The 15,279-nt window shown below is 40.2% G+C and overlaps 1 protein-coding gene across 3 annotated transcripts in view; it reads right to left on the reverse strand.

The window, feature by feature from the left end:
* The window catches only part of KCNC1 (potassium voltage-gated channel subfamily C member 1), a 108,933-nt gene that overhangs the window by 20,476 nt on the left and 73,178 nt on the right, over positions 1-15,279 (reverse strand). For all 3 annotated transcript variants that reach the window (XM_027737201.2, XM_027737199.2, XM_027737198.2), the window contains exon 2: positions 128-1,061. In XM_027737201.2, coding sequence (XP_027593002.1) covers positions 128-1,061 — 934 coding nt within the window. The remainder of the gene's footprint in view (positions 1-127; positions 1,062-15,279) is intronic.

Here is a 15,279-nt window from a genome sequence, read left to right on the forward strand (position 1 = left end):
GATGGTGGGACTAGAATGGATAAATGTGCTACCCATTGCTCTAAGAAAGCAGTCTGGCTGAATCTTAAATCACTACGCAGGATGGAGGTTAACGGTCAGATGGACATTCCTCTAAGAGGTTTCCTACCTGCTCTGTTAATTTCTAAAATTTCTTCTTGGGCCAGTGGGCAAGTGTCGCTCTGAGTACTGTGGTGTGGAGAGTTTACGACAGATTTACAATAATTGGGGGATCCCAGCTGGGGTGGCCTCGGGATATGCTTCTTTTTTTTCTTTGGTAGCTTCTGCTTAGCCATAGCTAAGGAGTAATACATTCCGAAATTGTTCACAATGACAGGGACAGGCATGGCAATGGTCAGCACACCAGCGAGAGCACAGAGGGCCCCCACCAGCATGCCTGACCAAGTCTGAGGATACATGTCTCCGTAGCCCAGGGTCGTCATGGTGACAACAGCCCACCAAAAGCCGATGGGGATATTTTTAAAGTGTGTGTGTTCACTGGCACTAGGGTCATTTGGTTTAGCACCTATTCTCTCGGCATAATAGATCATCGTGGCAAAGATTAAGACGCCCAATGCCAAAAATATGATGAGCAGCAAGAATTCATTTGTGCTGGCACGGAGGGTGTGTCCCAAGACCCGCAACCCAACGAAGTGGCGGGTCAGCTTGAAAATTCGCAGGATTCGCACGAAACGGACTACGCGGAGGAAGCCCAGGACATCCTTAGCAGCTTTGGAAGACAGGCCACTGAGTCCAACCTCTAGATAGAAAGGCAGTATGGCCACAAAGTCAATGATGTTCAAAGAGTTTTTGATAAATTCCACCTTGTTTGGGCAGAAAGTGACTCTCATCAAGAACTCAAATGTAAACCAGACCACACAGACACCTTCGATGTAGGTGAGAAAGGCTTCAGTCTCTGCTTCCCTGTAGTGCCGCACCTGGGTGTCATTCCCGATGAATTCAGTTTCTGTCTTGTTCACAATGGGGTTAAATCTCTCATGGGTCTCGAGGCAGAAGGTGGTGATGGAGACCAGAATGAAGAACAAGGAGGCAAATGCCACATACTGTGGAAAGAAAGATATGAGAGAAATGTTAAACAGTAGGTTTAGTACAGGGGCTTTGATTCTGAAACATTAGGGATATTCGAGGGCTGTGTTAAAACTAAAGATAAGGCCAAGCCTGTGGGCTTAAGATGCCAAGTCTCGCCTAAAAAGACAGCCTAACATTCAAACTGGGAGGGAGGGAAGTACATAAGTACATGCTAAAATCCATTCCTATACAGATAGCACCTTACTGTGAGTGTAACTTGAAGCAAGCATTTCAATCTCAGAGCTTTGTTTGGGATTTAAGGTTAAGAACACATTGAAATTCTACTTTCCTGAACTTGGTCTTCTCTTACTTCCTTGTCTTAAAGACAGAGCACAGCTTCTGGGACAATTGCCATGCAAGACCTTTTGCAGCATTGTGTCAGTGGCTGCCTCCTGTTCCCAGCTGAGTGTCAGTCGTGGTATTTCAGATCTCAGCAAGGGGCTAGTAAATACTAGGGGCAGTCTCAAGTGGTCTCTACAGCAAGGAGTAGAGTCCTGTTTGGCATCATTAGACTTCCTTGCCAAGTCCTAGGAGCAGGTTGAGAACAGTCACATACCAAACTGAGCTCTCCTAAAGTAAACACCTCTTTTCTCAGTTCCCTTCTCCAGATCTTTTGGGAGAGGGGGCAGGGAGGGTAAGAAAGAGGTTTTGGGTGAGAAAGAGGTTTCAGGTAAGCCTGTCAGCTGATCCCAAAGGAGATGGATCTGTTGGCTTTTACCAGACATGGTTTTCTTGAAGAGATTCTCATCACAAGATGAGACTTGTATCAGAACTACATGAATCCTTATTTTGAAGGATGCTGGATTACAATTTGGTTCATCAAGTTACACTGAAGGTGGTAGCAGCCCCCAAAGTCAATGAGTGGTTATCTTATGAGCATTTTCTTCTTCTGTTTCAGTTCCTGCTTTTCAGAGAATCATAGAATGGTTTGTATTGGAAGGGACCTTTAAAATGGTCTAGTCTAACCCTCCTGCCATGAGCAGCGACATCTTCAACTAGACCAGTTTGCACAGAGCCCCATCCAGCCTGGCCTTGAATGTGTTCAAGGAGGGGGCATCTTCCACCTCTCTAGGCAACCTGTGCTTGTGTTTCACCACCTTCATTGTAAAAAACCCTCTTCCTTACATCTAGTATGAATCTTCTCTCTTTCAGTCTAAAACCATTACCCCTGGTCCTATAACAACAGGCCCTACTAAAAAGTCTGTCCCCATCTTTCTCATAAGCCCCCTTTCTTACAATCCCCCTTATTGACAGGCTGCAATAAAGTCTCTCTGGAGCCTTCTCTTCTCCAGGTTGAACAACTCCAGCTTTCTCAGCTTTTTGTAGTCTTTCCTCAGCCTAAAGGAGATCTCTTTGTCATATTCCACAATAATTGAAGGGTACAGTCAGTACAGCTAGGCCAAAATTCACAGGTGACTACAGTTCCTCTGCTCCATCCTCCTTTAATCAATTAAGTAATTTGCATATATCTAAGTCTATTTTTGTGTTGGAGTGGAACAGTAATGCCTTTTCCCATTTCATTCCCTGCATCTGTTATTTTCTTGTTTGTTTTGTGTGTCACCTTGACAAGAGATATCATATATTTCACTGTCTTCATGAGCATAAGCATCTGTGATAATTAAAATATTATTCAAGTATTCTTCTAATGTCCTGTTATTCATAATGTCCCTTTTTCAGCAGCTTAGTCGGAATAGTGGTTAAAAAGGACTAGTTTCTTCTAATTGTTTGTTGCCAGTGAATGCACTGCAACAATCTAACCAAAATTGCTGCCAAAGGAACAGACCTGATAAAAATAACCTATGCTTCAATCTGCCTAAGCATTCCTGCAATCAAGAAGTTCCTTCTGTCTGTTTTCCTGGGTAGACCTAGTGCAGAATTATACTTGGCCTTCTATATTAGCAAACAAAGTCAAAAGCATGGATTTGCCACAGTTTGAGGAGAACCATTTAATAGAATACAGAGAAACTGGAAGAGAATAAAATCACAAGACTATTTAGGTTGGAAGAGCCCTCTGGAGGTCGTTTGGTACAACTTCAAATTTGGATCAGGACGCTCTTGCCTGGTCCAGGTCTGAGTATCTCCAAGGCTGGAGATCCCACAGCCTCTCTGGGCAGCCTGTGCCAGTGTTTGCCCAGTAAGAGCAAATAAGCTTGGAAAGATACAGAAGCAAACAGGCTCTTCTGCTTTTCAAATTCATTTTTGTTGCCAAAGAGATCAGAACCATTGTCACAGATTTAAAAAAACCCAAAAACAGTACCTTCCCTTAAATGCTTCAGGTTCTCACAGCACTATACATGCTGATATGTGCTAAAATCAATGCCTAATATATTTGGGAGATAAACAATATGAAGATTAGAGAAATGGAGAAGCAGGACGATAGCTATGTTTTTATGACATTCTCCTGTTAAACAGGGAAATTTCTCCATGCAGAGTTTCTCCATCTGTAAAAGAGGTTAAAAAAATACCAGCTGGTGTTGGTCTTGTGCTTTGTGATCCTATATAAATGTGTACAGGTTCTACATGCTTTTATCTAAATGTTACTGACTTTAATATATCAACAATTTTCCTGAAAAATAAGGTGAAGAGTCTTTTAAGTGGTCAAAGTAATTTTGTGTATGATATTGGTAACACTTGGAGCTTAATTGTCTGTGTATGAGTAAAAAGAGAAACAAAAGCATCTTGAACCAAGAAGTCAGGAAAATATTCCTAGGAGCCTTAGCATGTCTGCTTTATTTCAGCCTGGGGCAGCTTTTTACGTAGCTGTAGAGCCCTGAGAATTCAGGTGGCAGAAGGAAATGCTGACACTTCGTTAAGTCAGGTAGCACTCACAGATAAGAAGCAGAGAGGGGAATAAAACCATTTTGCACTTTAAGGGGTCTGTGAAGATGGCCCCTTTCTTTATGCTGACTCAAAATGCAATTCTCCTCTTGGTGTATGTTGAATATATCTCCCGAGTGAGTTTTTCCTGCTTAGGACAACCTTCAGGCTGACCTTGCACAACAAGTATCTTGAAACGTGATGTTTTGCTGTATTAAAGGGAACAAATAACCAATTCTGACAGGGCATTTGAGTTCTCTGCAGTGGTACATGATAACAGTGTTATCAGCAGAGAACATCACGCCCATGATCTCTCTTGTTAGCCCTTGTGTAGGCACACCGTGGCTTCAGAGGGAAATTGAGAGATTTTAGTCCGTAATTCAGCAGAGCAGGAAGCACCTCCTAAATGAATGTGAAGCCTTTGCTTCCTTCTATTGGTAACAGCATCTAGAGCCCTTTCCCAGGATGGGCATGTTCTTGTATGCTTTGCAGCTTTGAAAGTGGGAGTCTGCTTTCAAGATTTCATAAAACTATGTCTGAGTAATGGTGTTGACAGGAAGAATCACAGTATTTCTTCTCCAATTTAATTTTGTTTATCTCTGTTGAATTACTATCTAGTCCTAAAACCTATGTTATATTTTGGAAGTAAAAATGCTCCTTAGTCATTCCGTGCTTCAATATTGAAAGGCCCTTGTTTATTGTTTTAGAGGAATGACTGCACAGGCTGAAAGGAGAAGACTGTGGAGAGCAGCCTTTTAATAAAGGTCCCATTACAGTTCCTCAGTCTCTTGGCTGATCCAAAGAAGTGCAGAAATGCCTGAGAATCATACCCGATGATTCATACACTGACACCCATCTCTGATAGATTTATCAGCAGCAGCTGCTTGGTACACAGAAATGTAGCAGTTTACTGTAAATGAATGGTAATATATCATTGGCATGGATTATATTTGTGATATCCAATTCATATTGCCCCCACCCCTTTTTTCTTCTGAATGTTTTTCTTTGTTAATTATCTGATATGAGATTTAGCAAACTGTAAGCAAAATCTAATAGCACAAAAATCAGCGAGTATGCTTTTCTAGGTAGACCAGCATTAATTCTTACCAAAGGCATCAAAAAAAAGAGTTCTCTCTGGCACACACATCAGAGGCCAACAGAGATCACCTATCATGCCCAACATGATAACTTGTCAAATCCAGAGATGGGCAATGCTAATGAAATCTAGTGAAGACTATGGGACTCACACATGTTCTATTGTCTTTGAAAATAAGTCTGTCTCTTTTTATTTCACTAATAATGGTCTGAAAACTAATCAAACCAATGGATTAATCTTATATAATTTAGTGGTTCTTAATCTTCTTTCTGCTTACATTTTATAGCAGAATTTCTCTTCTTCCCAGGATCTGAATGGACTGGGGGAAAGGAGTGAGGATTTTAGGAAGTGATGTTATGTCCTGTTGAGTTACATAATGGCATCCAAAATTTTGTATAATTAAATAAAATACCTAGGTAAAGTGTTTACAGTGATAAAAATTCTTTTTTCTGCTTGGACACATGAATGATTTCTATTACACTAGAGATGCTGTTGTCATCACCTTTTTTTTTTTCCTGGCTCTAATACCAGCAAAGAAAAATCACAAATTGTCCAAAACCACAGAGGCCATAAGAGAAGACAGAGATGAGATTTTAAAGGAGGAGGTTTTGATTAGAATATAATTTACATTAAAATGTCTTCATTTTGGAGAGAGAAGAAATTACACTCCTGCATAATTTCTGTTAATAGTGGATATATTTTATTAAGTTTATTTGGAGAGAGTCTAGAAGATGTCATGCCCATAAGTGGAGAATTTGATAATCTAATTTATATTGGCTCTGATTAAATCTATCTATCTATCTATCTATCTATCTATCTATCTATCTATCTGTCTATGTCTCAAGTGCTTGCTTCTCTCTGTTTCTCTACTGCCCTATGTCTAACCCAGCCATTTTTGCCAGTGCAGTGGGAATATGAAGTACCAATTAATTCAGAATACTAGTATTTACATGGGCTTTGCATAACTGTAACAGGAACAAGGTAATGGAATCAGATGTAGCCACTCATGAATAATTAGCCAGCAACTTTCCACTTAGTGTGGAAAGAAAACAAAAGCCCAACAGCCTTGAAAACCCAAACAGATCTTCTAATACATGAGGATTAGGAAGCTCTGCTCACTTCAAAAAAAGGTCTGAGAATTGGGCCAGACAGTATTAAATACACAGGTTTTTCTGTTTACTTCTGGGAATCAGTTTTTAAAACAGCACTTAACCTTGCATTTCTGAGATAGATCTGTTCTCGGAGATAAGAAACTTTTTCATGCTTAGTATTAAACAGATATGTTGGGTAACCCGCTAGAATTCATTCATATGGTGCCTGGAATATCCAGACTTCAGTGTAGATGGGCAGTGAAGGCTAGTGATGAAAGTACCAGGACAGAAATCAGATACTGAGGCTCTTTTCCAACCTGTACCATTGACACATTCTTAGTTTTCAAGCATGTGTGACCACATCTTTTGCATCATCCTTTGTTTATTTTTTTTATTATTTAATTGAGATAGTAAATTTTCTGGGGCTTGGGAATGTCTGCCAATTTATGTCTGCTCACTATTCAGATCAATGTATGTCTGGAGTGGGGACCTGGGAAGGGAGACCTTGGCTGAGTCTTTGCTAAGAGAGACAGCACTTTTGGACCATAGACAAGAAAAGTGGGTGGTGGCAGTGGAAGCAAGCAGGGCTTTTGCAAGTCAAGTTTCAGTGACTTCAGAGTTTGTTTTCTAGGAAATGGCGGTCTACACGACACACTATTCATAATTCATTCCAGATCACACGTTCAGAATGAGTTAGTAGCAGCTGCACGCCACAGACGTGTGCTCTTCTTCTTTGATACTGCTCAGAGTAATTTAAGAGCCCTGACTCAAGATAGATGGGAGAAAAGAAACACATCACACTCAGAGAAGATTTGTCAGCCTTTCTCTTTCCAGCTGTTATCAGAAATATTTTAAAATTCCCTGTCCTTTTACAGCGAAATTCAGGAAATTCTACCCTTCCCTGAACCTCTGGATGAAAAGCAGAGAAAGGTGGCATCTTGACTGAACTACGTCTGTTGAAGCATCAGGAAATTTTCTGTGTAAGTGGCACCCTCTCTTTTCTACTGATCTATTCTAGTGAGTTTGGGTTTTGATGACAAAAATATTTAAATCACTACATAATAACCCTCCTGGTCTTGTTGAAACAGCAAAGAACACGAACTAAGCAGTTGTCATCTCAGTCTGTATGAGCAGGGCCTCTGAGCAGCAGGAGATTTGCCGCTTCTCTCATAAGTGAACCCAGGGCTTGCCAAGACTGAAATTGGAGATGAGAACATACATCTCACCACACAACTTTGTCTCTGAAGGAGAAACGATGGAGCTATTAGTGCTGTGGAGCTTCCAGAAAAGTGTATTGGGACTCTAGTGAGATCCAGTATTCTGGGGTTAGTTTGTTTTGGTGTTTTGTTGTTTGTTTTGGGGGAGTGGGAGAGGACTGGGGGTGTGGGTGGGCAGAATAATAAAAAAATCCCATGTCTAGTAATTTTTCCCAAAGTCTATTACTGGGAAATACTTGCAGGAACAAATTGGGCTCAGAAGAGTTTCACATCACTGCTGGCAACACGAGTTGGTTTTCTACAAAATATCAGGAATTCAAATACACGCAGGGGCCTGTGCTTTTTGCTAGACCTGCATAAAGCCCCTTGATTTCCATTCACAAAGTATCTCTTCAAATACTTTACCAACTTGCTTTTACAATAGTTCATCTGCTTGATGAAAACTACTGAAAACTACTACACCTGCATGAAAATGCCAACATTTGCTTATCTGTGACTTGAATCACAAAGCTTTGCCTAGTTTTTATCTTAATCTGAAAACAGTACCTTAACCACTCTTAATTTAAAATTAATTTAATTTAGTCCATGTATCACCAAAATATTTAACAATTAGATAAATCTTTTTGCCACAACTTAGCCAAAGTATGGGTTAAATGAAAGCTGTTTTATGTCAAGACTGATTTTCTAGGTGTTCTTAGAGATATGGACCCTGATTCAAACAAATGACTCATTTTTAACGTGCAAGTAATTCTGCTGGATTTTTGAAAGTAATACTGAATCTGTATGACTGATCAGATGACTAAATGAAGGCACATGATAGTAGCAACAAGATAATACCGTGGAAGTGAGCAAAAGCTAGGACTGTGTCAGAAAGCAACCTCTGCAATATTTCATTAGGAATCCTACTGGGAGATGTTTCGAGATCCTTTGAGCAATGATTATGAAAATGAAATTATTTGTAAGGGAAAAAATCCAGTTCTTCTTTTGTAGATGTGATGTAAGTATATGAAAGCACAATCAGATGTTACTGCCAAGTGCTTCTCAGTGAGATGATAAGACAATTGACAGAGAACCTCATATCATCAAACATGCTAGTTCACTCACAAGATATTTAAATTCATGTTTTGTAGCTGAGACAAATGGAAGAAGGAGGCTTGCAGATAGACAGAGCTTGCTCTGGAGTCACATAAAAAGTCCACTAGCAGCTTATGGATAAAATGATTATGTAATGCCGAAAAAATATATGACAGCTTGCAAAAAAATGTTGGAATGCTTAGTGGTACACAGACATGAAACAGCGTGTTAAAAAAAGTGTGTAGTCATCTGTGGAAATTATGCTTAAGTTATTCGGTGTTGACATTGCAATAACTAAATTAGAGGCTGATCTCTCAAATGTTAGTCCTAGCAGGCAGCCATGTGCTTTGTTTGACAAGGTAGTTACTGGGATAAGCCAGACTGTCAGAACTGTGGTATGTACAGTGTTTCACAGTGGCCACATGGCCAGGCAGGTGGTCACCAAGCAAAGGCTGGAATGGCTGACTGTAGGTCACAGGCAAGTTTTCCAGTTTCATCTAGGACAGATTAAGTCTTGTGATTTAATAGGAACATTGACACAGAAGTTAGACATTTCCTAGTCTGGTAGTGAGAACTATATGGAGACAGTGTGGTGGGACTAAGAAATGTTCATATTGCTCAGCAACAGCTCAATGGGAAATTCTTAACATATGTAGATTCCTGATCCAAAAGGGCGTCAAGACTTCTGTAGCTAGGTATATAGGACACTGCAGAGGAGCTGTAAGTGTGAAAGTAAGCCTTCCATCTCTTTGAGGGGCTGCAGAAACTGTAGGGACCTCCAAAATTTCACTGTCCCTCACTCCTGACTGACAGCTACATTGACTGTTGTTAAGGACCTCCAATGGTGAATATGGTAGAAATTCAGCAGGAAATTTATCCCAGTACTTCAGCATATTTTATCTATATTTTTTCTTCCTATACTCTGAATAATCTTTGCTACATCTTAGGCTTGTTCACTTTTGTTATATCCATCATAGACAGCTGAGCATTTAGAAATTTGCAGATGTTTTCCTTCTTTTGTAAGCTAACAACCACTAAACATTCAAATGTTCCACAAGTCCTAGACTCCTGTTTTCATATGCTCATGCTTTTGCTGCATAAACTCAATGTAATTATTAATCTCATTTTCAGATGATACCACATGCTTTTATGCTGTCAGTTCTGTCAAAAGCTCCAGAATTAAAGAAACTGAGAAAGTCATGTAACATCTCATACACGGAACATAAACGAACACATGACAAATGAAGCCATGGAACTTTAATTGCCCATTAATGCTAGGGTTTTCAGGCTCTTTCTCTTAGGCAGTAGGTAACATTTTTCGAACCCTGCAGTTTCTGTTCTAAACTGAAAAGGAGAGTTTTGTAGCAATGACTGGTGGTAGTGTCATGTGTTAGGATTTTCAGGATCTCACCTCACCACCTTTGTTCTGGATGCTATTTTATCTCCTGAGAAAATCACACTTCCTTCCTCTCTAACTTGCTGCCAGTCTGTTTTTTTTCCCTTCTTGTTACAGCTTCTGCACTGTGACTTGCCCAAAGGTGGCTTAATTCACATGCTTATGCTTATATGGCATACAGCTTCTCTCAAACCTGCTTTTGGAGTAGTGCTAGAAGCCTTTCACAGAGCAGGAGACATTTCTGAAGCCATTCAGAGTCCCCCTGCAGTGAGGTTTGATTTACCAACCTCAGCTGCACACCAGCCCCCGAGGAATGAAATTGTTACAGGTATGAAGGAGGCAGAGGGTGCTCAGTGATCTCCACCTCTCTTAGAAAGAGCATGCCCTGCTTGCTTATCTTTTTTGCAAGAGGAAACCCTCCAATGTGTGAAAGTATAGGAAACACCTGACACACAGCGGGGCTGTCTTGAATGTAGAGCCCCTTAACCTAACATAAAGGCTGATTTTCCTCCATGTGGTTTTTAAGCCAAGATATTTGGAGTGTGTTCCAGATCATGTTTGTATTCAGACAATAATGCTTCTGCTTCGAGACAAATGAAGATAAGTACCTGTCAAATCTTTAGTAGTTCCAAATGTGGATAGGCTGGCTACATAACCAGGCTCAGACAGGGTGTGAGGTCTGTCTGTCAAACCTTCCACACACACTCACCAGGAGCTGGTGGGGTATGTCAGGCAATAGGCTGCTGGCAGCTCCTACCTAGGACAAAGGGGAAGATCAGCCCCCGGGGGTGAGCAGTTTGGGTCTGCAGTGCCTGCGATGGTGGGGTCCTTAATCCAATTTCTCTCTCAAAGCAATATTGTAGCAAAAGTAATTATGATAGAATTCCTCTTTGGAGGTACAAACCACCTTATTTCATATTTGACCATGGATTTTGAAACCTCAGTTTCTGACTCTGCGGGAGATGTTCCAAAGAGTTTTAAATTCTGGGAGCAGCTGAGTGTTTACCCTCTGACAGTTGAGCTCAGCGCCTCAGAACTGAGGCACTCAAAATAACTCATCACTCTGGAAAACTGGAAGCCCTGGGATCCCTTTGGTGCCGGTAAATGTTGAGCTCAGGATTTCCTGTTTTCGCTGCAGTTTATGTGGATGGATGGCACAGATGATGTAGTCCCTGAAAAGCCTGAGTTCTTAACAAGGTGGCTAAAAATAAGCCCCAGGCATGTCAATGACTGCTTCATTTTAGATAATTTCACGTTATTCACAGAAACTGTTTTTAATTCATTAAGTTTTTTTTGTCCAGGTTATGACTAGCAATGTGTTGTAGACACTTTTCCTCCCATATTGTTTGCTTAGCTTAAGCGATTGCTACCAGTTTGTGTTTTTAAAGCATTATGGCCACAGTTCGTCCCTACCATTGTGCTGTGTGTAGCACAAAAGCCTTGTTAAAATCCTAGATGGCCTAAATATATTACAAACTGTTGAGACCTTTTTGTGCCTTTGCTTTACAAAACCTAAATATCAAATATCAATATTATTATGTAATTATACAAAATTATATCCAAATAGTTTATAATTATAACTATTATAAAACATGAAGAAATTCTAGCAACTATTAAAGAAATGAGAAAATATTTTGAGAAGCAAAGAATGTTTTCATTCCCTAGTTAGGCAGAGTCTATTGCACAGCTTAATTAGAGCAAGGACAAGGCACAGGAAGGGAGCATACTAAATTTCCACTGACAGCAATCACTGGCTGTGAGCCATTTTAGATATCCAAATTAGTGACAAAATAGCTTATAAAACTGTGTTGGTAGCTTTTTAGTCAACTTCCAAAATAGCCTTTGTCATATAAGAAAGATGGGGACAGACATTTGAGCAGGGCCTGTTGCAGTTGCATAAGACATAATGGTTTTGAACTAAAAGAGGGTTGATTTAGATTTAGATAAAAGGAAGAAGTTTTTTTATTATGAGGGTGATGAAACACAGGAACAAGTTGCCCAGAGAGGTGGTAAATGTCCCATCCCTGGAAACATTCAGGGCCAGGATAGACAGAGGTCTGAGCAATCTGATTTAGTTGAAGATGTCACTGCTCACTGCAAGGTGTTGGACCAGATCATCTTTAACGATCCCATCCAACTGAAAGGATTCTATCATTCTATATAGTCTATCCTGACTGAGACCAAAAAGATTGATGGTATTGGACTCAGTGAGTGCTGACTGTTTTTTCAAGAGCCAAGTTCTCAGTTAAGTGTCATATTGCTCACAACACAGGATCTCTTGACCTAGGAATGGTAATCCATATACTCATGGTACTTCTTTCCCAGTGCTAGTCCCACAGTCATCTGAAGAGTTTAAAAATTCACTAGCTTTGGCAGAGTGGCTGCAAATACCCATTCAATAAATAAAGCCTAAGTATATATGAAGATGTATGGAAAAAAGAGAACCAACCTTTTGTGTATACATATGCATAGAATAAGGTTAATATATAAATATAATTATAAATATAGACACACATATATTTGAGTATTAGTTATACTGTACTCTATTACAATACAAAATAGTATATATTATACATTACATAGTGTCATAATGTAATAATATCTGCAATAATATATGTAAAAATATAGCTACAGTAATACATCATAGAATTATATTATATTATATATATAAAAGCTATAATATAATAAATTACTCACAGAAATATGGTATATGTGAATAAATATTTATATATTAGGTATCTAATACCTGTCTCAAGGACTGTGGGGATGCAGAACTGGCAAAGAGGCCTGTTCTCTTTTGTGCACCTGCCAGGGTAGCTCCCATTACTAGGGGTGGCCTTGGATCAAGAAGAACCATCTGTGTGGTGCTGCTACACCAGACCCACTCTGATTCCTATTCCAAAAGCCAAACACAAGCCCTCTGCAGAGCAAATTCATGCCTCAGCTTTCACTGCTAATAATTTCCCTTTGTGGAGTTCTACACTTTTCACGGGTACAAGATTTATAATTGCTATAGTCTCCTACCCACAGATCCCTTCTCTGCTGTGTTTCCAGATTTACCATGCCAGTGAATGAAGGGGGTATGGTGGTGATATCTGGTATTTCGTCACCCTCTTTTTTAAACATCGGTTTCTACTGTTTCTCTGAAGAGGAAAATATTTATTTTTTTGTTTCCATGGCTCCACTCTTAAATGTGTCAGCAGTAAGGAACAGGAGCCATAAGGTGGCCACTTTGTGCCGGTCTCCTGCTCAGATGGTCGTGCACTTTGCTTTTCTGATTATTCTTTTTTTTTTTACATCTCCTGGGAAATGGCCCGTTTTCTTTGTGGTGAGATCCCACTGTTTTGTGGGCAAGTATATATATGATAATTTATTGAAAACCATTTCTTTCTCAAGGTTTGAGCACCTTTGTTGTATCTTAGGTGTCTCCTTAAACTCTTTGAATACTGTCTATATTTTTGCCTGAAGGAATTATTGCACTCATGTGTGAAAAACAAGGAAAATGTCCTTTTGCTGTGGACCTTGATAACACTAATTAGGTATCCTATTTTCTAGGATGCTCTAGTAACCTTTTAAACTTAGACAGCACTTTACATTTCAAAGATGCCTTCCGGAGTTTGAGTTTCCCTGCGTAAAAAGAATCACATTGAACTTTGCACAGAAACTCTAGTTCGTACTTCGTTTGTCCATGAAAGTACCTTGGAAATACTGTGGCAAATCATGTGCCTGCCCAGGACTTTTAGTCATTTCAAAGCTAACCATGACCATAGAAAACCCCAGGAAGAGAGAGGACAGCTACAACCCAAACTCATGAGGGCACCTGCCATTGCATGAGCACCCATCATGGTCTGTAGTACAGGGCAGTTAGTGCACATTCCCATTCCCTTGATGACAGCACTATATAAAATGAGGGGGTTGTATCATCCTTTCATTCCCTGGTAAAATATTTTCTCCCACAGCATATATTCACTGTACCCAGTCTAGCTACACTAGTGCATACCTACAGACATGCAAAAATTCTGTGCTTATATGGAGGAGAACCATGAAAAAAACTTGTCCTCACTGTTATGTTTTTAAGGCCAAATTATAGCCACATATAGTCACATATAGTATCACACTGTGACACTCACCCTGCTATCAGTTAATGTAGTGACCACCCCTCCCACAAGCCAGCTCAGTGTAAGCGGCTGTGGAGCTCCTGCAGCGAGAGGATTTCCAGGTGTATTGTATTGCTGCACGGCTGATTGCTTGGCACTGTCAAAAGGGCTCCCCACAGCCCTCTGCAGGTGGGTACTGTGAGGGCCACCTGGTGCTGGAGAGATGCACTAAGTACCTCTCTCTGGTCAGGGCTACAAAAGGCTCAGGAGGAGCACTTCAAACACCTACTGTGAGGTGTGTTGCACATGCAACAATCAACACTTTTGAAACCAACCTCTTGTGCAGTCAAGGTTAAAAGAAAGATGGACATATTAGGAAAGGATTACAAGGTAAGTCATAGCCTGAACCTAAAGAAAGTTTGTTTTCTGCTTAAGAAGAAAGGAATTTACAGTATTTTAAGAGGTTTGCTGGCAATATTATGGAACTGTGTTTAGCTTGTGTCCTGCAGTACACTCAACATCTTGTAGGATCATAGGATCCTCTCATTTATTATTGTTTGCTGTAATCTGTCTGTATCATCTGTGGCATATTTTCATTTCTTAGGTTTATTCAAGTGCACATGCAGGTATGATGTGAACTGTTGTTGAAGAATCAACTCACTTTCTGAATTGTAATCTCCAATATAAAGGAAGTATCTTTCATTTGAAATAGCTTTGTTTGCATTTTATCCGTCTACCGGCACTACAAAGAACCTGGAACATTGCATAGCATTTAACAGTGTGGAACTCCATGTCTTAGAAGTGCTGTTGAAATGTTAATATAGGTATCAATCTCTGCAACTGTTTTCTAAGGCAAAACAAGTAGGTACCACTTCTGTCCCATAGACAAGGTGATTTTGAGGCTCAAAGGTTAGAGCCTGTATTTCTCAAGCATGTTTTAACTTTGACTACACAACTACCAGTATTGAGATTTTAGACTGGGGCAAAGTTAGGGGATACTGTTCAAAACCTGTGTCTTAATATCCAAACTTCCGCAGGGACAGATAAACTGTGAAATTTGTAGTGCTGGGCTGTTGTTAGGGTACTGTCTCTGTTGGCCAAGAGAAGCCCCCAGAACTTGTGTTTGCAGAGTTCAAAGCCGTCTGTTGTGGAACCTCAGCTCAGTCTTTCAGCCATGCTCTTCCTTTTAACCCTGGAGTGCAGCAAGTTCCAACACAGAGCAAATGTGGGGTGGGTGTGTATAAAAAACTGGGGGGACAGCGCTTAGATTTGTGTAGGATCTGAGAGTTTTGCTTTTTGTGAAACTCTGTGACATCAATGCCTTTAGAAATGGGTTAGAAAAGGGTGGAAACATTTCCACTGCCCTTTCTGGTGTCTTCAATACTTTGTCAGGAGACTCTGAAGT

This window comes from Pipra filicauda, unplaced genomic scaffold (assembly GCF_003945595.2).
Source record: "Pipra filicauda isolate LSUMZ 115617 unplaced genomic scaffold, ASM394559v2 scaffold26_size5592650_pilon, whole genome shotgun sequence".
NCBI classification, from domain to species: Eukaryota; Metazoa; Chordata; class Aves; order Passeriformes; family Pipridae; genus Pipra; species Pipra filicauda.